At 54.1% G+C, this 23,692-nt stretch overlaps 1 protein-coding gene across 17 annotated transcripts in view; it reads right to left on the bottom strand.

Annotated features, from left to right (window-relative positions):
• DNM2 (dynamin 2) overlaps positions 1-23,692 on the bottom strand; it is an 82,517-nt gene that overhangs the window by 22,252 nt on the left and 36,573 nt on the right. For 12 of the 17 annotated variants that reach the window (XM_044377938.3, XM_044377936.3, XM_044377940.3 and 9 more), the window contains exons 3-12: positions 19,951-20,100; positions 18,614-18,817; positions 16,015-16,113; positions 11,937-12,097; positions 8,883-9,025; positions 6,474-6,609; positions 5,173-5,240; positions 4,417-4,555; positions 2,072-2,158; positions 395-465 (exon numbers count right to left, since the gene is read on the bottom strand). In XM_044377938.3, coding sequence (XP_044233873.1) covers positions 395-465; positions 2,072-2,158; positions 4,417-4,555; positions 5,173-5,240; positions 6,474-6,609; positions 8,883-9,025; positions 11,937-12,097; positions 16,015-16,113; positions 18,614-18,817; positions 19,951-20,100 — 1,258 coding nt within the window. Of the gene's footprint in view, positions 1-394; positions 466-2,071; positions 2,159-3,120; positions 3,260-4,416; positions 4,556-5,172; positions 5,241-6,473; positions 6,610-8,882; positions 9,026-11,936; positions 12,098-16,014; positions 16,114-18,613; positions 18,818-19,950; positions 20,101-23,692 lie in introns of all 17 variants that reach the window. The other 5 variants (XM_044377937.3, XM_048226657.2, XM_026481406.4 and 2 more) reach the window with 1 other exon arrangement.

The raw sequence follows: 23,692 nt of genomic DNA, 5'->3' as shown, positions 1-23,692 counted from the left end.
GCCCCCAGAGCCCCGAGCCCATGAGACACTCTGTGAAAGGGCCAAGTGCAGATGGGGGGTATCTGGGGAAAGCTGCACAGTTCATGAAAGGCTCTGAGAAGTCACGCAGAAAGGAAAGCACTGCATGCTCCCAGCCTCCCCCCTTCCCGAGGTGGCTGAGCACAGGTCTGCCCCAAAGGAGGCACATTGAGGACAGTAAGGATGGGGGCTACTGTTAGCCCAGGAAAGCTTCCAGATACTCTCAGGTGGCTCCATGCTTCACCCCAGGCCCTGACAGAAAGACCCTCTTGCCCCAGTCAGCTGAGGGAAGCCAACTCGACCACTTCCCTCGGGGCCTGGCTCTGAGGGCAGGCACTGGTATCACCCACCAGCCGCTGTCCTGAAAAGTACATACTTGGCAAATCCAATAAAGTCCTCATGGTTTGTGTTGATATAGGACTGCTCGATGTCAATCAGAAGAAGAATCTGGAAGAAAGCAGGGTTAACTATGAGCATAGAGCTGAGCTTGGCCAGGATGGCAGTGGCCAGAGCCCTTCCCACACCCGCCAGCAGGGGGGGCTGGAACCATACTGCTTCCCAGGCGGCAGACCTGGGAACACACATACATATACATCCCTCCAACACACACCTTGGGGTCCATCTGCAGGGGGAAGGGGGCATGGGTACTTTGAACCTTCAAGGCCTCACAAGAAAGACTGGGCCAACAGAGCGGAGTGAGGCAGTCGTGTGGCGGATGCAGGCACGGCCTCTGGGGCTGACCATCCGCGCTGCAGTCTCACTCGGCCCCCGCCTGGCGGAGTGACCCTTGCCCTCAGGTTACCAAACAGTGGAAAGGGGCACTGCATAGGGTTAAATAATTCACAGCACGTAAAGTGTTTAGAACAGCACCTGGCATGTTGCAAGTGCCGCATTAAAACAGCAAAGGCAATTTTGCCAGGCGAGGGCATGAGAACAGTACACACAAACACAGGCACCTAGGAGCCGGTCAGGATGCCATCTCAGCTAAGGGACAGGCCTTTACACAACACCCTGCCCCTTCCTGTCATTTCACCGTGCCTCTGAGCACTCAAGCATGAAACATGCCAGGCACTTGGATCTTGTGGGGTTGCTGGAAAATGCTGGGGTGCTCTGTTCATGGGAGCCACTGTTGCTGGTTTTATAAGGCCTGAGCACCACGGGCCGGAGCCCAGAAGTGCTGGTGGTGGGACAACCAGGCAGTATGGTGTGGGGAAGGGACAGCCACGTTCTTGACAACAATGACAACAAAATGAACTGCAATCTTTTAAGCTTTTGATACAACTTCTGGGCTACAGAAGCCACATGGGCTGGGGCGCAGGTTGACTGGGGGACCCTCTGAAGGACAAATGAGCCAGGTTCTCCTCCACTGATGGGCAACACGAGATGGCATCACAACTGAATACAACACGGAGGCCTTTTCTGGTTCTGGTTTGAACGCACACCCGCCAAGAGACCGTGGCGGACGACTAGGGGTAGAGACTGAGACTAGACATAGGCCCTACGGAGACAAAAGGACAGCCACGGGCTCACTTGGCATGTGACAGGTGAGACCCTTGCCGCAGTGGTGTGGGGACCATCCTTGTGTGCACCTGGACAGTCTCCACATGGAAACTGTTAAAACCTAAAAAGCACTCAAACATCGTCTGCTGGGAGAATGCATAAATAAGCTGTGGTCCACACACACCATGGCCACCGCAGAGGGAAACAGCAACAACCTTCACCAACACCACGAACAACGGGGTTGAGTACCGAATGCTCTGTGCTGGGTGAGGGAGGGCGAATCAAGAGGCTACGTACTACAGGGGTCCCTTTGAGTGACATTCTGGACAAGGGAGCAGACTGGTTGCCAGGGCCTCAGGGGTTGGGGGGGGCAAAGGACAGGAATTTTGAGGGTCACAGAAGGGTTCTGTACTTTGACAGAGGTGGGGGTCACCTTGCTTTATGCGTTTGTCATTATTCAAGGCAATGTATGCTCAAGATTTAAGCACATTAAAAAAAAAAAAGACATATGCACATAAATCATACCTGAAAAATAATACAAAAAGCCAATTACCTGGTCCTTGGTTCTCCCCTCCCGTTCCCGGATGTAGGTAGTGACAATTCGCTCCGTCTCTTCTCGCAAGCGGGGGTAGGAGCTGAGCTGGGGGGGGGGGGCGGGTACAGTGGCAGCATTGGCTGAGTTCGTCATGGCACAGGAAACAACATGAACCACACAGAGAACATGGGGGAAGAGGAGTGACCAGGGGTGGGCCTACCGAGTCCCCACCCCACTTCTGTCTCACAGCTGCTCCAGCTGAGAGATGAGAAGGGGATGGTGGGGTGACGGTGTGCCAAAGAGAGTGACAGGGCGCCCACGCACGAGCAGAGATGCTTTTCGAGAATGGATTTGAAAGTGGAAAGTGGCAAGAGAAAGTGGGTGGTGTGTGTCTGCTGCCCAACAGTGACAGCCACCCCCTCCGCCCAGCACTGGTGAGAGCAAGGACACCGACTCTAATCAAGGCCACCCCAGTGGGGTGGGTACTCTTGCCCAGCTCGTGAGTGAGTAGCACCTGTTCCAGGATGATGGGGGCGGCATCTGGGCCATCTACCTCAGAGGGACCCCCTTACAGAAAACTCTTGCCCAATCGTAACCAAACCAAACGCACAGAGAAGCCCACCTTCCAGGGTTTGGGTTAAGTCCACGTGTTGGGGACAACTGAGCAGACAGTCAAAATCACTAGTGGAAAGCCTCTGAGATGGCCCGTGACATGCAAACACGCAGGTCTGCGTGCTGGTCACGGTTCACGCTGGGTGATGGGGTGGAGACCCTCCTTCTCCAATGGTTCCGGGAACAGGCACTGCCGCTTGGTGAGTCCCTGGCAACACCCCAGGCCTCCCATCCCTGTCAGAGCCCAAACTGGGAATGCGGAACACCCGTGCACTGTGTGCCGCCCCCCCTCCCCCCGCTGTCTGCCCAGCAAAGCTGAGATGTCGCTCGGCGACAGGTGGCCCACGGAAGGGGGTGCCTGCTGAGGCAGAGTTTCCAGATGCACAGGTGGAGATGAACATGGGGGAGGACAGATGCGGGACAAATGCGCAGGTGACAACAAAACCTTCGGTTACCTTCTCGGCACACTTTTTAATGACTGTGGCCAGTTCTGAGACCACGAGATCAACACACTTCAAACTCGGCTCTTTGAGCTTTACAATCTGTTTTTTCACAATGGCTTCAAAGGCCATGTCGGGGGTGAAGAGCCCCGTCCTGGGTCATGCGGAGGGCGGGACGAGGTAGAAAGACACCCAGGGACAGTGCAGGCCACACACGCGGGATGGGAGACAGAAAGAGAAGAAAGGAGAGTCAGCTGGTTAGTGACATGCAAGTAGGAGCCTGTGCCCGCATTTGCCCCGAAGCTGCTTCGGATCAAGGAGGAGTCCTGGGTCGGAGGGGAGGCGGGGCCGGGGCGGGGCTAGGGGGTCAGCATCACCGTTGGGACGGCGAAGGGAACGTGGAGGCCTTGAATTTTCACATCTTTTCTCCCTCTCCCTTTTCTAATCGAAGAAGCTTAAGAAGCAAATGTGGGCTTTTCCAGACTGAGACAGAAGGCTCAAGCAGAGTTTCCCTGCCTTAGGAGACCGACCCAGGGCTCTAGGGCTTCTGCGGACGTGCGAGCACAAACCGCCCGCTGGGAAGCACTTCAGCTGTCTGGCCAGAGCGCGCTGTCCCGGGAACCAGGCCTGTGAGGAGCCCAGCGTGTCCCGCCAGCTGGAGACGGTGGCCCATGAACACCAGCACACAGGTCCCTGGGACCTAGTGGCTGGGGGGGACGTGCTGCCTGGGGGACAGCTCCTCTCCTGGAGGGAGTCAGGGGTACTGGTGGAGACAGCAAGGAGCCGAGCCAGCTTTGCTAGGCCGGGCACCCGAGCACTCATTCTGCTGTTGGCATCCGGGCCTTTCTTAGTGCCTTGGGGACAGAGAAGTGGCTGGCTCCAGGAAAGTCCAAGGGTGCCAGGTATTTGTCAAGAAGGGGTGACGGCCAGGGGGGTTCAGGGAGCTTGGCCTCCAACAGCTGACACGGGGTCCCTCTCTGCTTCCCAGAAGGCAGCAAAGCGACAGCCCAACGAAACCCCCAATTCCATCAGACACATGCTAAGGCTTGGTATCAGGGTCCCAGGGAGCCCTGCCCACCAATCGGGCCAGTTCTGGAGGCTTGGCACACACCCCCACACAGACATCACGCCCAGGCCAACACACCCCCGCCCCAGCCCCAGGGAGAAGGCCACATTCTTGGAAACTGAGGCAATCTGGGGGGGAAAAGGCACCAGCAGGGCAAAGGCTGTAGCAGCACTGGGAGCCTGATACCAAACCCCCATACCCCCGCTTCCACAAGGCCAGGAGTCACCCTGCCGAGGGCCCAATACCTTACTGGTACACTGCCTAACTGTATTGATTAGCTCCTGGATAACCAGGTCGACACATTTCAGACAGGGCTCTTTCAGCTTGACGACCTGCTTTTTCACAATGGCCTCGAATGCCAAGTCCGGGGTGAAGAGCCCGGTCCTAAAACCATCCGTACCCGGGGGTAGGGGAGATAAGTCAGAGAGAAACAAAGCACGGTCAGCAATTTCATAGGCATGGGCCAGGTCCCCGAGAATGAGCCAAGGTCACGGCAAGTCTGGGGGTCGGATGCCTGCATCCACTGCCTGGAAACCCACAGGATAACCCGAGGACACCATGGTTGATGTAAGACTGGACAACCAGAGTGACTACTTTTGTCGGATAACGGGAGAGGACCTCGGAGTCTCACGGGGAACCCGTGATGGGGACGCATGCTGGGTTCCTGTAATCATGACTCAGCTCTGCCTCCCCGCAACCCCCCGGGGCAAATCTACAGTGAGCTTTCTCAGCTGGGCTCATGCCAACTGGGCGGTTTAACCTACATTTAATCCAAGGGCAGCAAGCAGCCCCGTGGCCTGTAACAGATCCACACAAGACAGCACACCCGCCCTCGAGTGCCCTTGGACACCCAAAGGGAGAGACTTAAAGCTACTGAAAACCACCCAGGAGCCCTCGCCAGGCCTCACACTCAGGGGACCCAGAGGGATGGGGGACCAACTGGCTGGACAGTGGCGCCACGGAGGTGAAGGGAACATGGCAGCTCTCCCCCTGGAACTTGCCTGACTCCATGGATGTTCTTAATGGCGTAGCTGATCTCGCGCCGTAAATCCTTCTCGTCAAACTCCATCTGAGAGCAGACAAATCACCCACATGCAAAGAGGTACCTGCCGCACCCCCGTAACGGGTGCGTATTTGGGGAACATTATGTCCTTTGTGTGGCTGTTTTCACATGTAACACTATTTCACTGGTCTAAATTTTTAAAAATATTAGAACCCAATTTCAGCGAAGATGGTTTGAAACAAACACTCTCTCTCAGAGGGAACATGAATTCACATGAACTTTTTTATGGGCCATGTGGCCGTACCAATCAAGGGTCTCCAAACACATAACTATACTTTCAGGGAGTTTTAAATGTTCTAGAAACCTACCTCGTGGAATTCATGAGAATTACTTATGCTCACAGAATTATTCGTAACTGCTAAAAACTGTGAAAACAACTTAAATGTCTAATAATGGGAGACTGGTTCAATGTATGATGGGACATCCATAAGATAAGACATTATCTTGCATTAATAATGCATGAAATGTTAATGACTGGTTTAGAAAGATGGCCACCATATGAAAAAAGCAGGGTACAGAGACACATAAATTGTTTTTCAAGTATGGATGAGCAGATGTGCTGTGTTATGTGTATGCTGGGGACTTACCCATCTGCACAGAAATAATCCTGAGAGGGCAAACTCTGAGATGCTAATAGTAGTTATCTGTGGGTGCTAGGATTCTGAGTGTTTTTCATCCCTTTAAGCTTTTGTTTTTTAATTGAAAGTAATTTTACTGCTTTTTATAAAAATGATGTGTGTTCACGGTGAAAAGTGTGAAACTTCAAGCAAATTAACAACAAAATCTCAAATCCCAGAACTGACATTTTTATGACTATTCTTATAGATCTGTCTTTGCAGACACACGTGGAGACAGAGCCTTCACGTGGAAGGGTGTTGTAAATATTATCTATACGCTATGCTGTACATGCTGGCTCCTTCCCCCTCCACCACAATGAGGACATTTTCCCACGAGAACTGACCCATGACTTCTATGTATTTTGCAAAGAATGTGTAATGTCAGAGGGCAAAAATGGAACGTTCCTATGGGTCTGCTGGACACCTCTAAGCTGCCTGCTCAGGGAAGGAAGCCCGAAGGTGACACCTCCGTCAGCACCCCCACCTCCACCACCTCTGCCCAAAGTAGGCAGAAGCCCACAGGCAGGAGCTCAAGACCCCGTGGCCTGGGAGGCAGCCTGGCTCAAGGCCGTGTAGACGGGTGCCTGACCAGAGTCCAGAGGGCCCAGCACAGCGGCGCTACCTTCACCAGCTCAAAGGGAAAACGCTCGTGGAAGATGCGGTTGATTCGGGCGCCCCCGGAGAGCTCCAGCGTGTCCACTTGGTCTCCAGAGCCTTCAATCCTCTTTTCAAAGTCCACCCCAAACTGCTGGACCATCCTACCAGGAAAAAGAGAACCTGAGCATCAGAAAGGAAGGTTCTGACATAGCTCCAGAATCACATTCTGAGTCAAGCCGTGGCTTACATGCTCCTTTTCATTTTTTTAGCCCCAAAATGTATCCGTAGACCAAAACAAATAAATCACAGGGCTGCCTAAGGCTCACAGTCACTACACGCCCGGCCCACTCTACAGGCCCGTTACAGTGATTCATTCATTGGTTGGGGGGGGGGGGCGGTGGTATCAGTTCTTACTCCCATTTTGCAGATGGCAAGAGTGGGGGGTGGGGTCACAGCTGAGCAACCTCTGCCCTGACCAGGTGAACTGTGCGTGAAAAGGTAGCCCTTCCACACAATTCAGGTGGCTTCCCGCCACCTCCCAGCATTCCACCAATGACTGCCGTGATTCCTTGGACAAGTGGCTTTGCCCCTCTGAGCCTCAGTTTCCTCATCGGCATTGTGAGTTGATCTTAACAGTGTCCCCACATGGGGTCATTGTGAGGACTGAAGGAATTTCTAGATTTTATCAACTCCAAGAAATCACCACCAATCCTAAGAAGCACTATTAGTCTGTACCCCCGTAAAAGGGAAAAAATGCAGCGAACTCATGGTAATTCACCTACAACTGCTGAATTCAGAGAAATTTAAATGTTTTTCTTTTTAAAAAGTGCTCATGTAATTGATGAAATATGTTCATACCACACATGGGCCCTGGGAACCCAGCCCAGCCCTTAAAAAGGTCTCCAAGTGTTGCTGATTAGTACTGCGACCACGCGAGCAGCCGAGAACTAAAGTATTTACTAGCGTTCAGTCTTCCTTAGCATTTCTAGTTGCTTCCCCAGCCTCTTGCAAAGTCTGCCTTAATCATTTCTGTATCTCCGCCCCCCCCAATTCTTGATCTCCTCAGGTTCTGTGTGCAGTCTGCCCCGAAGGGGAGCTGCTGCAATCGAGGGACCAGCCCCTGTTGGGCCAGCAGCACGAAGCACAGTTTGCAAGTGAAGAGATGTCCAGCTCTCGCGGGCAAACATGGCCGATGCCTGCAAGGTGCCGTGGCAGCCAGGCCTGGCTGCCACTGAATGGGGTTCTCCCTGAACACCTGGCGGGAGGACAGACGCAGGGTGTCTCAGATCCCAAGAAACTCTTGGCCCACTAGAAGTAAACAGTGTTTAGTTTGAGCGTAAAAGCATTCTCACCCCAGAACACTCCACCATACAGTGCTGAGAGTGGAGAGGGTGGGGGGACAGCATGGCTATGATGGCCATTGCGGATGGTGTCCCTCTGGTGTGTCCAGGAGAGAAGCCACATGTGTGGCACCATATGCCTTATGAGCTGCCAGGGAGTTTCTGGATCCCACTCTCACCAAGCGCCCAGGGTTCCTGGCAGTCCAGAAACCAGGAGTACAGAGGCAGGAGAAGCCTTGAGAGAGCAAGCCTGGGATTGTGGGGCACACCTACTCCCCTGCCTGACCTCAGGGTGGCTGTGAAGAGTCCCCCACACTCTGAGATGGGACAGCAAGCACCGACGCAGGGTCAGGGTGAGAATCCCAAGAGACAGAGCAGAAAGAGCTGACACAGGACCAAACTCCCACTCATCCCCCATGTCTGTCCTTCCCACGGCCACCAGAGGGCGCCTGTGCTACCCGAATTGCCATTCCTCCTTTGCTCAGAACCCTCCATGGCTCCCACCTTACTCAGGGCAAAAGCCTAATTCCTCCCTGTGGCTGGCAAAGACCTGAATGCTCTGCCCTGTCCCCTTCAGCTCTGCTCTCCCATCCTCCACTCTGCCCCTCACTCATTCTGTTCTGTCGTACAGCCTCCTCCAACACTGCAGGGCACAGTCCTGCCTCAGGGCCTTTGCACTGGCTGGGCCCCCATCCCTGACCTCTTCCGGTCTTTGCCTGACTCTGTCTCAGGGCAGCCTTCTTGATCACTCTGTTTTAGATGGCACCCCTAGGCCCATCCCGGCACCCTAGCCCCTTCCCCACATTAATATTTCACCATTTAACGTACTACATGTTTTCTTATTTACTTATTTTCTGTTCCATCCCTCCCCACTCCCCTTTCTAAGCACATGGGGCAGGGATGGCTGTCTGCCCCATTTACCGTGGCGACTGCAGTGCTCAGGACAGGGCCTGGCACACAGGAGGCTCTCCACAAATGTTATGCTAAGTGAACAGATGGATGAATGAGGATCGGCACCCAGCCTGGTCCCGGGACCCTGCAGCTGGGCAGAGGCCCTGGCGAGCCAGGCTGGGGGGCTAGGGGGAAACACGTACTGCAGCAAGGCTTTGGTTTTGCGTGTGGGGTCATCGGGCCGGAAGTTCTTGTACTCCTCCACCTCCTTCTCCAGGGACAGCAGCTGGCTCTGCAGCTTGCTCCGCAGGGCTGGCAGTGACTCCCTGATGTGGTTGGTCAGTTGCTGGGGGAGGGAGAGAGGCCAGAGGCCAGAGGTCACAGGTTAGCACAGGTAGGGATGCCGGGAAGGGGCCTGCCAAGATGCCCCCAAGCCCAGCACAGCCCCCAGCCTCAGGAGAAAGCAAGGCAACTATCCGCCTGGAGTCACACTAGCGGATGGGACAAGGAGGGGTGGCATGTGCCGACCACAGCAGCAAGATGCTGTGAACGGCCCACTTCTCCTCCGCAGGGCAGCTAACTAGGCTGTCCATGCCGCGGGGTACACAGGACACATGTGCCGACCCACAACAGCCCCCCACCAAGTGCTCCAGTGAGAGGCCCAGGAGGCCACCAAAGGACCCACGCACTGAAGGACTGGCTGGTGGATGACGGTGTACGTGGGCCACGGAACAACAGGCAAATGGAGAGACACGGGGACGGGCCCTATAAATGAAGATGGAAACAGCTCCCCAACGAAAGGAATGTACATAGCATGTGCTCCCTTCTGTGAAAGACAGGGAGAAAGGAGGAACGTATTTTTAGTTGCCTGAACAGAGAGAGGAAGCTCCACAGGAAACAAATGCGGAAGAAAGGCCAGAGCGGGACAGGCGGGTGGGAAGGGGACCTCTCACTGTGGCCCCTTCTCCCCTCCTCTTCTGCTTCGGAATCACATGGATTTGTTCATTGTTCACAAGTTGTAAGCGGAAGCAGCACTGTAGAAAAGGTTAGAGAGTAAACCTCGGGATGGTGGTGACAGAAAACTGAGAGAGAACGGTAGATATAGTCCTGTCAGGGTAGAGAAAGAACTAAGGGAAGGCAAGAGAAAGAAGGGGCAGGGGAGGACGGAGAGGGAGGAAGTGGGGAGGAGGGAGAGGGAGGTAGTGAGTGGGGGGTGATACAGACACAGTGGCCTCTCCAGGCCCTGAGTGTCACTAGAAGGCAGCCCAGTTAGTGGTGACACGGGCCACCGCTGGGGAAAGGACCCACCACCAGATGGGAGGAAATGGGATATTCACTATATTTGGGCTGTATGACTTTATTTTTTACTATAATAGAGAGAAAGAAAGGCAGAGAGGGAGAGAGAGAGAGGGAGGGAGGGAACAAAACAAAAGCCATAAAAGCAGCTAATACCCTACAAGTGAAAAGCAGCACTTGCCGCCATCTCTCCTACAACAGACAAGAATTTACGAAGCATCCATCCTCAAGCTAGTAAAAAAGTGTGAGGGAGCCTCACGCCCCAGCTCACCACACTCTGCTTGTGACTCTGATGGCCCCGCTTAAGTCCTCCGTGGCGGGGGCCCTGCCCCAGCGGCTGGCCCCCAGAGCCCTCTGTGGGAGCTGCAGGCCTGGGTGGGGGGGCATCGAGGCTACACGCTCTGCACACCTTCACCCCGACAGCATGCTAGAGCACGAGAGCAGCCCATTTTGCGCACGGGGAAATGTGGGGCGGGGGGTGGGCGTACAGCTCCAGGAAGTGCCACGATGCAGAGCCAGGCCCCGGGGGGCCAGCTCGGCCTCTTGCGTGCGCGTGCCAGCCCTCAGAGGAGGCCCCTGCCACCTGCGGGGCAGTTTTACTTCCCTTCCTCCCCCTCCGCCCCTCTGCCCAGGCCAACCGCTTCCTCCCACTGGACACATGCCGTCCCCTTTGCTCCCCTCAGCTGCCCTCTCTGCCTTGCTGCTCTGCACCAGCTCTGCCCGGCCCCCATCACTCCCTCACCCTTGATCGCGCCTCTACGTGGGGACTTGCTCTGAGTCTGTGCCCCCACATTAGAAATAGCCCTTCCCCAAGGACAGAACCCCGCTCTGGCGTTGCCACTGGGCCCCCACGGCCTGCCTGAAGGAACAACTCTCACTGTGGCTCTAAGCTCTTCCTCCCTTCCGGGAAGCTGCCGTCGAGTATCCAGAGGGCACATCCTGCAACCCTGGGTGGGCAAACCAGGACCGACCCTGAGGCCAGACACGCCTGTTACAGCATGCCTACGGAATCCCACATCAGGGAGTTTACTCTCCAGAGAAATCTGCACATGAGCAATACGATGGTATTCACATTAACGGCCACCTTTCTGGACCAGGAAGATGAGAAACCATCTCAGTCGCTCTCCAAAGAGACACTGGCTAGACAGCCTGCGACCGGTGCATTTAGAGGCTATGACGCAACCATGAGAAAGAACGAGGAAGGGTGCTTTTTGGCACGGCCAGCACTCCAGAGATAGCGCTGAGCAGAAAAACCCAAAAGCAAGGGCCGGTGGTGGGGAGGGGGGCACAGGGAAGAGGCATCCACCACTACGTCATCCTTTATGGTAAGAAAGGGAGAACTGTGATTCTCGAAAGTCCTTTTTGCTTCTATGGAGAGAAAGAAACGCAGGCAGGGTTAACAGTGGCACCCTGCGGGTGGGGGGGCCTCACGACACACTTGTTGTTTACATTCCCTGTACAGACAGAGGGGCGGAAAACAATGCTACAGCGAGTGGCTGCTGCTAGATGCCCCTGTACTTCACACGGCAAATGTGTGCGGCATGGATGCCACAGCCCCAGGGGGCCAGGACGGTGACGGTTCCCAGCTGGCACCCAGGGTACAGGGTCTCGGACAGGCTGGGCCACTCGGTCAGAGGCTGGGCTGGACTTTGGACCCGCAGAGCTCAGGCCCCACAGTCCTCCCACTGAGGTCCTGTCCAGCGCTCCCAGCCACTCTGCCTTGGTGTGGGCCAGGCCGTTGTCCCCCAGGTCACCAATGCCACCAACCATATGCAAACTTCTAGGTACGCTGATTATTCCAAATATTTAATTATAATTAAAATAATAGCAACAATAACAGCAATGGTGATTAATAGTGCCGCTAGTGACTCACGGAACACCCACCTTTCCTCAGGCCCCAGATCCAATGTGGGTGGAAGCATATTGCATTATACCAAGACCAGCAGCGAGGCGGACCGTACCTGATTCAGGGTCTTCTGCAGGTGCGGCGTGCCCATGCGGTCAGCCATGTGCCGGTACGCCGGGTGGGAGAGGAAGAACTTCCTCTCGGCCGCCAGCGCCGCACGGATGTCCTTCTTGCCCTCGATGTCCTTCTGGCTGCGGTTCACCACACCGATGTAGCCTGCGGGGAGAGACGGTCAGGGCAGGGGCAGTGCCAGGTGGGCCAAGGTGCCTAAATGCCCACTGTGGACCAGGCACAGGGCTGGGAGAGGTGCAGGCACAGACACGGACCCTCTCCCAGGTCACTCATAGATTGCGCCACAAGCCAGGCCCGTTCCTCAGAAACGCGGAGAACATGAACACACAGAGCGATCCTGAAAAGCAACAGAAGTGTCTGGAGGAAGAAGGGGTCACGCCCAGCCCAGTGCGAGGCAGGGAACAGAGGAAAGCTCTGGAAAAGATGAAACCTCCAAACTGAGCTTTAGAGACAAGAAAGAAAACCACCTCAAAAAAGAAGGGCAAGAGGGACCAGCTCATCCTGCCAAGTATTAAAACCTGTTCTACAGCTGTTCCATTTGTGAAGGTTGGATATATCGGGGCAGGTATGTCCAGAGAAATGAATGGAACAGAACAGAACAAAGTCTAAAACCACACACAATGGGCAGGCGGGAACTGATGGCTAAGGCTTCGGGGCCAACAGGAGGGAAGCTTTTTAAAGATGATTGTATGTGGGTTAAAATTTTCTGAATCAGACACAAGAAAATGGTAGCTGTGACTATGTGAGAAATAGGACTTGTGGGCGGGGCTGGACGACCTTCTTCGCAGACCCTTTGCAATCATCTTGGAATTCTTTAATCATAGAAAACAGGATTTAAGATAAAAATGCTAATGGGAAGGAAAAAAATGCCCTCTTTGAACATGAAGCAATTGGAAGAAAAGCGAAGGGGGATGGTGTTCAAAAAGCCAGAACAGGGGCACCTGGGTGGCTCAATCGGTTGAGCATCCGACTCTTGATCTCAGTTCAGGTCTTGATCTCAGGGTCGTGGGTTCAAGCCCCGTTTTTAGGGCTCCGTACTGAGCATGGAGTCTACTTAAAAAAAAAAAAAAGCCGGAATAGTCATGGGCCCCTGAGTGTGGATGCAAGGCGCCCAGGAGTACGGGTGCGTGGGTGGGTGTCATGGGACACCAAGAACTCAGCCAAGTGGCTGACCATGGTAGGTGCTCAGTAAACAGACATGGTGACTGTTATTCATCCCGGCTGACATAATGAAAGTTGGAGAGGTGGACTGGGGAGAGGTGGCCAAAGGCCCAAAGGGATGCATACGCACAGATATAGGCTGCTCTCAGTGGGGGGCGCTCAAGGTTTCCCGTGGGGAGGAGGGGAGTGGTGCCTGCCCGCCCTTTATCCTGCTAAGTCTTGCGCAGGACTGATTCCCTTTCATCCCCCCCATCTTTGCCTTTATGTCCATTTTACAGATGAGGGGAAGAGACCAAGGTGAGGTCACAGAGAAGGGCCACAGGAGAACCCAGATGTGAACCCGGACCGGTGAGAAGCCCAAACTCACTATCACCCACACAACAGTTAGCAGGAGGAAATAGCGGGGAGCAGAGACGGTGGTCTGGCTGGGATTCTGGTTCCGGAAAGTACAGGAGTTCTGAGTCTTCTGTAAGCCAAGAAAAAGGATGCAGCTGGAGAGATTCTAAAAGCCACAGGACAAGAGGAAAACAATGAGGGTAGGAGGTGTGAGGGCACAAGTCAGGAGCCGGCAGATAGCGGGGAGAGGAAGGGCTGACTTTCTTGGAAACAGACAGGAAGGCAGAGGAGGGCAGACGCAGACAACAGTGAGGGGAGAGGAAGGAAGCTGAGGAGGTCTGTGTCATCCAGCCACCCAGCACCGATGCTGAGCCCAGGAAGAATTCTTTGGGGATTAACATTTAGGCCCAATACACGTGGGGTCGGGGTAGCTGGCGGAGGGGATGGGGACATGTGGGCTCTGCTTCCCTCTTCGGCACCAACCCTTCCTTCCTAAACCTGTGACACAGACACACTCTTTAGCCCCTGATCCTGGCAGCCGGCTCTCCTTACTCAATGTCTCAGCACGGCTGGGGCAAGGTGGAAACCAAGGTCCGAATGTTGTCCCATGCCCATCCCACACACGGAGGAGGGAATCCCTGGGGGCAAAAGAGAAGATCTAAATGGTGCTGGCAACACCAGCGTGCCAGAGGGTTCCTACAGCGGACAGCAGATCCCCCGAGGGAAGGAATGGGGCAGGAAAGGGAAGTAAGAAAATGGCTTTAAAAAATTACAAAATTAAAGCCTAGATGGACACTCAACACCATGCCACAGCGACAAACAGCAATGACCGAAGTGTCCAACAGATTGGGCTTGAGTAGTGGCCCACAAATCTCATACAAGGGATTCCACAGGACCTCTGGAAGTCACCTTGAAGAACATTTGCCTGTCATGGGGAAAAACTCTGCTGTTCTGCTAAATGAAATGGAAAAGTAGGTCGCAAGGTGGCAGGACACAGGAGAGCTGGCATTCCAAACCAGCTCTGTCACATCCTAGTTTTGTGAGCTGGGGCAAGGTACTCAGCTTCTCTGTGCCTCAGTTTCTTCATCCATAAAATGGGGATAGGAATAGAGTCACCACGTAATCTGGATCGTTAGCAGGATTCAATAAGCTCGCACACAGAGTGCAGAGCAGTGCCCCTAGTATATTACAGACTTAGTAAGTATTTGCTATTCTAATTTTTTGAAAAGACAAATATTTAGGCTACTCCTGTCAGAAGATCTAAACTTGAGCCTAAACCTGAACCATATCAAGTTCTCCATCTAGATTTAATTACCCATTTATAGGGAACAACTGGCCCAATCCCAAGTGTGGGACATGATCTGGTTTCTTCCACAAAAAAATGGTATAGGAGAAAAAAAGGGGCTGGTGGGGAAGCTGTTCAACCAGAAACTTAGGTATTTATGTGTAAAACGATATGGCTTTGTAATCTCCCAGGAAGCAATAAGGGGAGGACATTGGGGGATTCGAGATTAGCTGTGTGTTGATAACCACTAAGGCTGGGTCTGTGGGGGCTCCTCGTACAGAGTTCTCTCTCTACCTTCAAGAATGTTTTTTTAAAAGTTCACAGTAGAAAGTAAGCATGAACATTAATAAAAATTATGAATCCTGGGCGGCCTGGGTGGCTCAGTCGGTTAAGTGTGCCACTCTTGATTTCAGCTCAGGTCATGATCTCAGGGTCATGGGCTCGAGCCTCATATCGGGCTCCACGCTCAGAGGGGAGTCTACTTGGGATTCTCTCTTCCTCTGCTCCTCCCACTCATTCACTCTCTCTCTCAAATAAATAAGTAAAATCTTAAAAAAAAAAAGAAAGAAATTATGAATCCTGGGGCACCTGGGTGGTGCAGTCAGTTAAGCACCCGACTCTTGGTTTCAGCTTAGGTCATGATTTCAGGGTTGTGAGATCCAGCCGTGCACTGGGCTCCAACCTCAATGCAGAGTCTACTTAAGACTCTCACTCCCTCCACCCACCACCCCCCCTCTCTCAAATAAATAAATCTTAAGAAAGAAATAGCGAAAGAGAGAAAGAGGGAGGGGGGGAGAGAGAGAGAGAAAGAAAGAAAGAAAGAAAGAAAGAAAGAAAGAAAGAAAGAAAGAAAGAAAGAAAAAGAGGAAGGAAGGAAGGAAAGGGAAGAGAAAGGGAAAGGAAAGGAAAAAAAAATTCATTAATTAATTATGCATCCCACGGAACGTTTTCGGAGGAGAGCCACAAAGTATGAACTAATGGAGAGGCTATGCTGTGGATGACTCTGGCTTCCTTTTTCTGTAGGCTTGTTTATGTTCCCCAAGTAAGCAGGTGTTAACTGTGTAACTGGAAAGTCAATGTGTACAAATCAGAAGAAAAAGACATATATGATAAAGCAGTTACTCGGGGCAGTGGGGAAACAGGCAGTGGTGGGTGCTTATCTGTGCACACTTCCTGGCATCGGTCCAGGTTTCGGTAATGATAAGGACAACAACGTTATCGTTGGAACATCCTCCCAGCCACTGCGCCCCGTGGCTCCCAGCTCCCCGCCCAACCGCACCTCTTCTCAAGGGGAGCAGCTTGTTCTCCAGGATGTCCCTGGCGTCAGTGCCTTCGTCCATCAGGTCGAGCTTGGTGATGACGCCAATGGTCCGCAGGCCTGAAAGAGCCCAGAGGTCAGAAGATTGCCGTGAGGGAGGGGCCTGGGCCGGCAGCCTGCAGGGGTCCCCACTTCCAGGCTGTGAGACCTGGGACAAGCCATAACATCACCAGCCTGGACCCCAGTTTTCGTCATGTCAAGTGAAGACAACAGCCACACCAATCTCAGAGGGTTGTCCATGAAGATAAACTGGCTTGTGACAAACGTGCGATCAGGAAACACTGGCCACCATCATTGTCATTCCTGTGACCTGCGACAGTGTCTTGCTGCCGCGGTGTCAGGGGGAGACCTCATGGAAACTCAAATCCCGGCTCAGTCTCCATGCTGCACTGAGTTACCTGCAAGGTCCCATCATCACACGCAAATCCACGGTGACTGTTTCTAGGGTTACCTTGCACCTGAATGGCCAAAATTCCACTCTGGAAGCCACCTCATCGGATTCCTCCTGTCCCCAGCACATCTCGAATCAAGGGAACCCTACTAGCAAAGCTCCTTGCCTACAGATCCCCTCTGTGACAGCACCCATGTATGTTGGTGGACGTGTGCGTATGTGTGATACAGGAAGCCCAAGGAGATCTCCAGAGGGTGCTAAGGGGTGGCTTCCAGGGGCTGACAGTTGTGCTCTCCCTGGCACCCCTGCCTGTTCACATTCTGCAGTGAGCCTGTGAGCTGCCATCACCTTTTTGAAGGGCAAAGGGGCACAGCTGTGAATACCCACAAAGCTCGCACCAGGCAGGAAGGGGAAGAGGCAGAGGGAGGGAGGGGATGGGACTGGGTGGGGGCCTGGACGCCCGGACTCTACTGGAAACACTGGATTTCACAGCGTTATTTATGAAAGACCAGAAACAACCCAAATGTTCAAGAACAAAGAAGAGGCCGATAGCGGCCAGCTCCGTGGATGCTGCGTATACGTGTCCCGATGTTAACAGGGAAACACGCACACAGATCACCGCATTCTTTAAAATATGAGTTTACACGGGAGAACAAACTATGAGAGGCTATTTACCAGGTGTGGCCACTGGTACCTCCGCGGGGGAAGGGGAGCGGTGACTATTTAGGTTCTGTGTTTTACAACAGTGACATTTTGGGGGTAATAATTACAAACTTTCAAAGCCAGAACAAAAGCGAGCATCAAGTTCACAAGTGTAACTGAACCCGTGCCCATTTCCTCACCACCTGATCGAGCCTCCGTGGCATCTCTGTCACAATCACGCTCCATCCCTGAGACTCGACCGGGGGGCACAGGGAGGCTGTGGGGGGCCCGCGGGTAGGGGCGGCCTCTCCTGGGAGACCATGCCTGGGATGACCATGGGGACACAGTGTGTCCTTCGCAGGACAAAGATATTCAGAGCACAGCCCTCGACTCTGAAAAGCTTGCAGTCTGTATGAGAAAGGATCGTCAGCTCCTACCCTTCCACCCCTCCACCCTTCGGGCTGGACTCGGGACCGGAAGCCAGGGAGTGGAGCACCAGAGCCCATCTTTCCCCAGCTTCTCCCTGGTTCCCGACTCCCTCCAAATCACCTTGGACTCAGGCAGTTGGAGGGCATTTTGCAAACCGTGTTTCAGTATGTGTCCCACTCCACAACAGACTACATATGCAGGACCCACCCAGCTCCCCACGGCAGCCACCAAAGCCCCTTGGACGGCCCTACCCCTCCCTCACCTCCTCTGCTCTCCCTTCGGCTCGCTCTGCCCCAGCCACAACGGCCTCCTCACCATGCCCTGGGCACCCGGGGCTCAAATCAAGCCCAGCCTATCTAGCATCACCAGCCATTTTCCAGGATTTTGCCTCTTTTCATCATTCATCATTCTGGTCTTGCCTGAAACCTCACATCTTCAGAGGCCTCTGACCCCCCTCCCACCCCAGCCACTCTCAAAGGGTCGGATTTTCCTCCAGTGCTGACTTCTGGCTGAAACTGGCCCATCTGCTTATTTTCTTTTCTTTTTCTGTCTCCCTCCCTGGAACATCAACTCACCAGTGGCAGGGGTCCTGTCAATTTTGTCCCCTGCAGGGTCCCTAAGGCCAAAACAGAGCCTGGCATATAGCAGGTATGTAACTGACATGCACTTACTTAATGGCCCAAGGAAAAGTTTGACCCGGAACGCCCCGAGCCAGACATGCCACAGTCCCCACTGATCCCTATTCACCCCATCTGGCTTCATTAACTCATCATCCTTTTACCTGTTCTGCCTGACCCCTGAGCAGTTACGGGAACATCTCCAGTCCTCTCAGCAGCTCTACAGGCTAGGACTGCTGTTGCCATTCTGACAGAGGGGGACCCAGCTGAGGAGAAATGCCCAACTGCCACAGGACAGCCTCCCGGGGCAGCCCTCCGGCACTGCGGGTCCTCACGGGAGATGCTGTATCCCAGGAGGGCCTTTTCCTAGGGGTCATATGCCAAAGAGAACCCCAGTGACCTGGAATCAAGGATGCTGGGCAAGCTGCCATGCTCCCAGGCCCTCAGAAGGGGAACGCCTACTGCAGGGCTCAGCAGTTACCTTGTGGGTCGACCTCCTTGGCCAGCTTGAGGGCGTCCGAGTTGGCCAGGTCCATGTTGGCGGGGGTGACGGCGAGGATGAGGCTGCTCTCCCGGCTGATGAACTGCACGATCATGTCCTTGATCTGGTACTCGATATCTGGGGGCTGGTCCCCCACAGGCACCTTGGTGATACCCGGGAGGTCGATGAGGGTCAGGTTCAACACTGAGGGGAAACCAGAGGGAAAGGTCATCAGAGACAGAGGAGGGGAGGCAGGCACGGCCCCACAGCTACCCAGCCCACTTCCCCAAGTGCTGGGGGGGTCAGGCCGCAGGACTGAGGACTGGAGGACTCCTGCCCTCCAACCGGATCACACCTTTCGATCCAGTAGCTCCTCTTCGAGGGCCCCCTCCTACAGACAGCCTCTCTCTATTGCGGTGATACAGTTTTAAATCGGGACATTTGCATCGGCACGCTGGAATTGCTCTCAGTGGCTAAATAAATTTCGGCCCATCAATTCAGCCAAGACCAAAGGCTGCTGTTTACCAATGTTTACCATAAAAACAAAAAGATGATACTCCGATAACAGATACACTCTGAGATGTATTCATACAAAGAAGAGGTATTTTATATTATGCTACGATCTGAGTAAAAGTGATGAAACACACATGCGTGATATACACACACGTGAGTAACTACTGACTCAGGCGTCAAAATACAAAGTATGTTCGTGATACTGAGGGCAGGGGAGGCTTTTGCTCTACACCCTTTCATAATTTTTACGCCGTGTACAGGCATCATTTATTAAAAAATAAGCCAATTTAAAACTTCACCTCCAAGAACTCATGCTGAGGAGTTCAGAGTCTGCTGGAATATTCCCCAAATGCCATCTGAGTTAGCACCCTGGGGCCACAAGTTGTACATGGTGGCAGGCTGCTCAAGGTAAATGATGGAGTTTTAAAATCAGAGCATTTTGCAGACAAGACTGGCTTTCTGGCTCCTCTGCGAGACCTGGAAGACCTGGTTACCCTGGGCTGGTGTCATTAGGTGGCCGCCATGACCCGGGAGCCACACTGTGGCCACCCCTTTACACAGGGGCATACAGCTGTGATTTGCCCCAGTCCCCGCCACTCCCAACAGTCTTCCCAGCATGCTGTGTTTCCTGAGAGCTGAGACTGATTTCTCAGTGCCAGGGTCCTATCAAAAAATGGGAAGACAGAGATCAAGAGGGCTATGTGCACGTGAAGAAAAATGGGGTCATATTTTTTGTGAGAGAGTGGCTGACCCCACCCACGAGTGGCACAGAGTCAGCTCCCCTCTGCCCCGACACCCAAAGGGTCTGTGCCTGTGCTGCCTACCGTGGGGCGAGTAGACCCGCAGGTTGATGGGCACTGGGGAGATGCCTTTGTTGGTCCCCGTGACCCTGTCAGTCTCCGCTTCGATCTCCTGCCGGACTTCATCAAAGTCTGTAAACTTTTTGGACTTACAGTGCAAAAACTCAGCATATTCTGAAAAACGAAGAAAGATGTTCAAAATGAGAAAGAGAAGCAGTCTCGTTTGTGGGTAGGGAGCCGATGGCCTTCTGGGACAGGTGCCTTGTCAAGCAGAGAAAGCAAAGAATCAGTCACAGTGGCTCCAGGAATTTGGGGTGCAACAGATTCATTCTCAGAGAAAATATCTGCAGGGGGCGTTCCTACAGCCGAGCCCCCTTCCAGACCTCAGGGAATTCCTCAGAGAACAAAACCAGCCAAGATCCTGTCCCCAGGGGAACGGAAACTCTCGTGAAGTATTTTGTGAAATGACACGTCATGACGAGCTATGAGAAAAAAAAACAGAAAAACCAACAGGTGGGTGTAACCAGCAGTTGTCACTTTTGGATGAACAGGACAGAAGGGGAAATACTGGCATGCGTCACCAGACAGCAGGTGGTGCGAGTGTGAGGAAGCTGCTCCCTTGGTGTTGTTGGTGAGACCGAGTCCGGAGTCGTGATGAAGAAGCTCCCTTGCTGGGTCAGTCACAGGAGGTGCAAGCCGCTGTCCTAGTAGGATCCTGAGCTGCCGGCTTGCCAAGATCCCAGACGCATGTCCCTGCGACCTGTCTGTCCCTCCCCAAGGCGCCTGCACGGTACGGGGAACAGGGCGCCACTACTGGCCTCACCAAAGCCCTTCTTTTTGTCTCTCCTCACCTCCTGGCTGTTCGCAGGGCCCCCCACCTAGACACGAACCCCTCAGGAGAACTGCTTTCTGGGCAGGGCCTCAAGTGGACGATAACAGAGGGGGTGTCTTGATGCCTCCTGAGCCACGTGACCAACAATCAGTGCCAGGCCCATCAGATATGGGATAAAGCAAAAATCAAATATGTTCGTCCTCAGATGTGGGGACTGAGTTTATAGGTGTTTTCTGTATAATTCTTCAACTTTTCCATATGTTCCAATTTTTGTGGTAAAATGTTGGGGGGGGGAACCCCATAAGCTCAGAGACCACGGCTCTGCAGTGATGCTAAAAAGAAGACGGAAGTCAGACACGCTGGCAAACAGCCCAAAGGACTGGACCACTACAGAGAGGCCGAGATGCGTCCAACTGCGTCATCTCTAAGAGGACAAAACTAGAAACCTCCTCAATGTCCACCAGGAGGAGACCTGGCTACACAAATCCCAGCACAGACACATCATGAGCTGCCTCAAAAAAGAGGATGGAGATGGAGCCCGACAGAGGCGGCAGGCCGCTCTAGAATCGCCACCCCGACGCAGAGCGAGGCAGAAGGAAGTGAGTGCGAAGAGGTTCGCCATCCCATCACCGTGACCTAACCACCCGTGGCCAACATTCAGCCCCTGCTGGCTCCAGCCAAGGCCTGTGGGTGGCCCCACATGCCCCTCCGGGGCGAGCGCCTCAGCAGTAGGCATCTGTGCCACAGATGAGGAACCTGAGGAGGCCCAGACAGGGGAAGTGACTTGGCCCCAGCTCAGTGGTGGAGCTGGGACTCCGAGTTCAGATCATCTGTCTCCAGGTAGTGGCTCTCAGGTCACGTGGCCTTTGTGAGGCCACCAGCAGCCTCTTAACCTCTCTGAACCTCTGCTTCGGGGACCCAGGGGACTCTGTGGGCTCAGATCACTGAGAACCACCTCTACCGTGGGCACTGGTTGCCGGGGGACAGGGGCAACAAGGACACCACTAGCATGGGCACCCCCACCCCACCCCCATCAGCTGACCCAGTTCCCAAGGACAGTCACGCTTGAGCCCTCCACAGGGACAAGAGGAAACGCTTGGCTGCTCTTCCGGCAGCAGCCTCCAAAAATGGAACAGTTCCCCAACCCCCCACAGCATACCTCAGTTCTCATCCGGCTCAAGGCCCTGGGCTCAGCACCCACAAGACACCATCCCCCTTCCAGGAGCACAGCCACAGGACACAAGCCCTCTCCCTTGTAGACCGGGCCCTGCCAGGTCTGGTACCTGGAAGGCCCACCCCCCCGCTCCTCCTCCAGGGCCTGCTTGCCTGTTGCCTCTCCCAGGGAGCCTTCCTAAACTCCATGCCACCTGACACCTCATCCTGCATCTTGGGCCTCCTCCCCCATCAGAGCCAGGTCACCCTGGGATGGTGTTAATGGGACCAGGACCTGCTGGCTGTGACCCCTAGAGTCCAGTGTGCACTGGCAGTCCCCTTCTGCCAACTCCTTCATCTGCAGGCTGTGCAGATGGTGCCGGAAAGCCACAGCTTCTTCCCCCGGGAGCGGTGGGCAGCAGAAACCACACCCTCTGTGCCCAAGAGGAAGGTTCAGAAGCCTGCCAGGCCCATCCCTCGCTGCCCACTTACTGGGCTCCTTGTCACTTTGGAACCATGTGCCGGATTCCAGGGTTGATTCTAACATTCAAAAGCTTCCTGACCAAGCCTGCTTTCCCCCCACAGCACCGACCCTCTTAAAGCCAGACCTTGGCCCTCCTTTCCTCAGAACCGTCCACGGCTCCCAACTCACCACCCTCCCCAGAGCCCTACAAAATCTCCTTCTCCCCAGCTTCTAGACTTCAACTCACTCTCCTCCAGCCATTCAGGTCTTCTGCCTCAGGGCCTTTGCACTGGTTCTTCTGTCTACAGGCTCTCTCCCTAACCTCCTTCAGGTTTGTTCGTCACCTTCTCCACGAGGCCTACTCTGGCCCCCATCCAAGATGATGAACCTCTTGAGTTTTTCTTCCTTCCCTGCCTTATGACCCTCCAAGCACTGGCCGCCTTCTAACAATGCTGACCTTCTCACCCTGTGTTATTTTCCGGGTTCACCCTATAGGGCAGGTATTGGAAGCTGCACTGTCACTCTGTCCCTGGGGCTCCCTCTGGGTATACCTACTGACCGGCTCAATAATCGTCTGTGTGACTGAATGACTATCAGAAAGATAATATGGTCCCTGCTTCAGCTTCTGTAAGGACGCCCAACTCCAAGGCCACCAAGCTGAATATATGGGAGACTGGACAGGACGGAGTCTGGCAAGGCCACCTGCTGTTTTTTCCTCTCTCTCTCTCTCTCCCCACCGCCCTTCCTTCCCAAGATCTTGACAACAAAGGCCTGAGCTGGGCTCCTGGTCTGGTGGGAAGATGGACACTGTCCAAGTGGACACTGTCACAGCAGGTGCCACAGACACACCAAAGAGACCCAACACAGCAGAAGCCAGGGGACAGGGACCTCCTGGAGGGCCTAACCTGCCCGAGTTCAGCCCCAGCCCACCCCAGGACAAGTGAGGCAGGCCAGAGCAGGGGTGGGCAGAGAGCCCGTGCCTGCACCATCTCTCCGAGGTGGTGACTTTCCCCCCATTGCCTGAGGTCGCTCTGGGCCAAGGGGGTCTGGGGAAGGAGGGATGTCTCCTATGGGTCAGGTCTGCCTCTGTGCTATGGTCTCCCTCTGAAGAGAACAGAATCCTGAGAAACAGACGGGAGGAGCTTTGCACGGGGCTCCACAGCCTTGTACGTGCTGGAATGTCGGTGATTTTGTAATGATCCCCTGTCTCAAAAAGTAAGTCAGAGGCCTGAAGGCTAAGCTCAGAGTCTGTGATGCCTCCCTCTCAACTCGCTCCCAGCAGCCAAAGTTGAGGTCCCCGCAGCAGAACCGCACCGCTG

Source organism: Ursus arctos, unplaced genomic scaffold (genome assembly GCF_023065955.2).
Source record: "Ursus arctos isolate Adak ecotype North America unplaced genomic scaffold, UrsArc2.0 scaffold_14, whole genome shotgun sequence".
Lineage (NCBI taxonomy): Eukaryota > Metazoa > Chordata > Mammalia > Carnivora > Ursidae > Ursus > Ursus arctos.
Note: the sequence above shows the minus strand (reverse complement) of the source record. Positions and strands in the feature narration are given on the sequence as shown.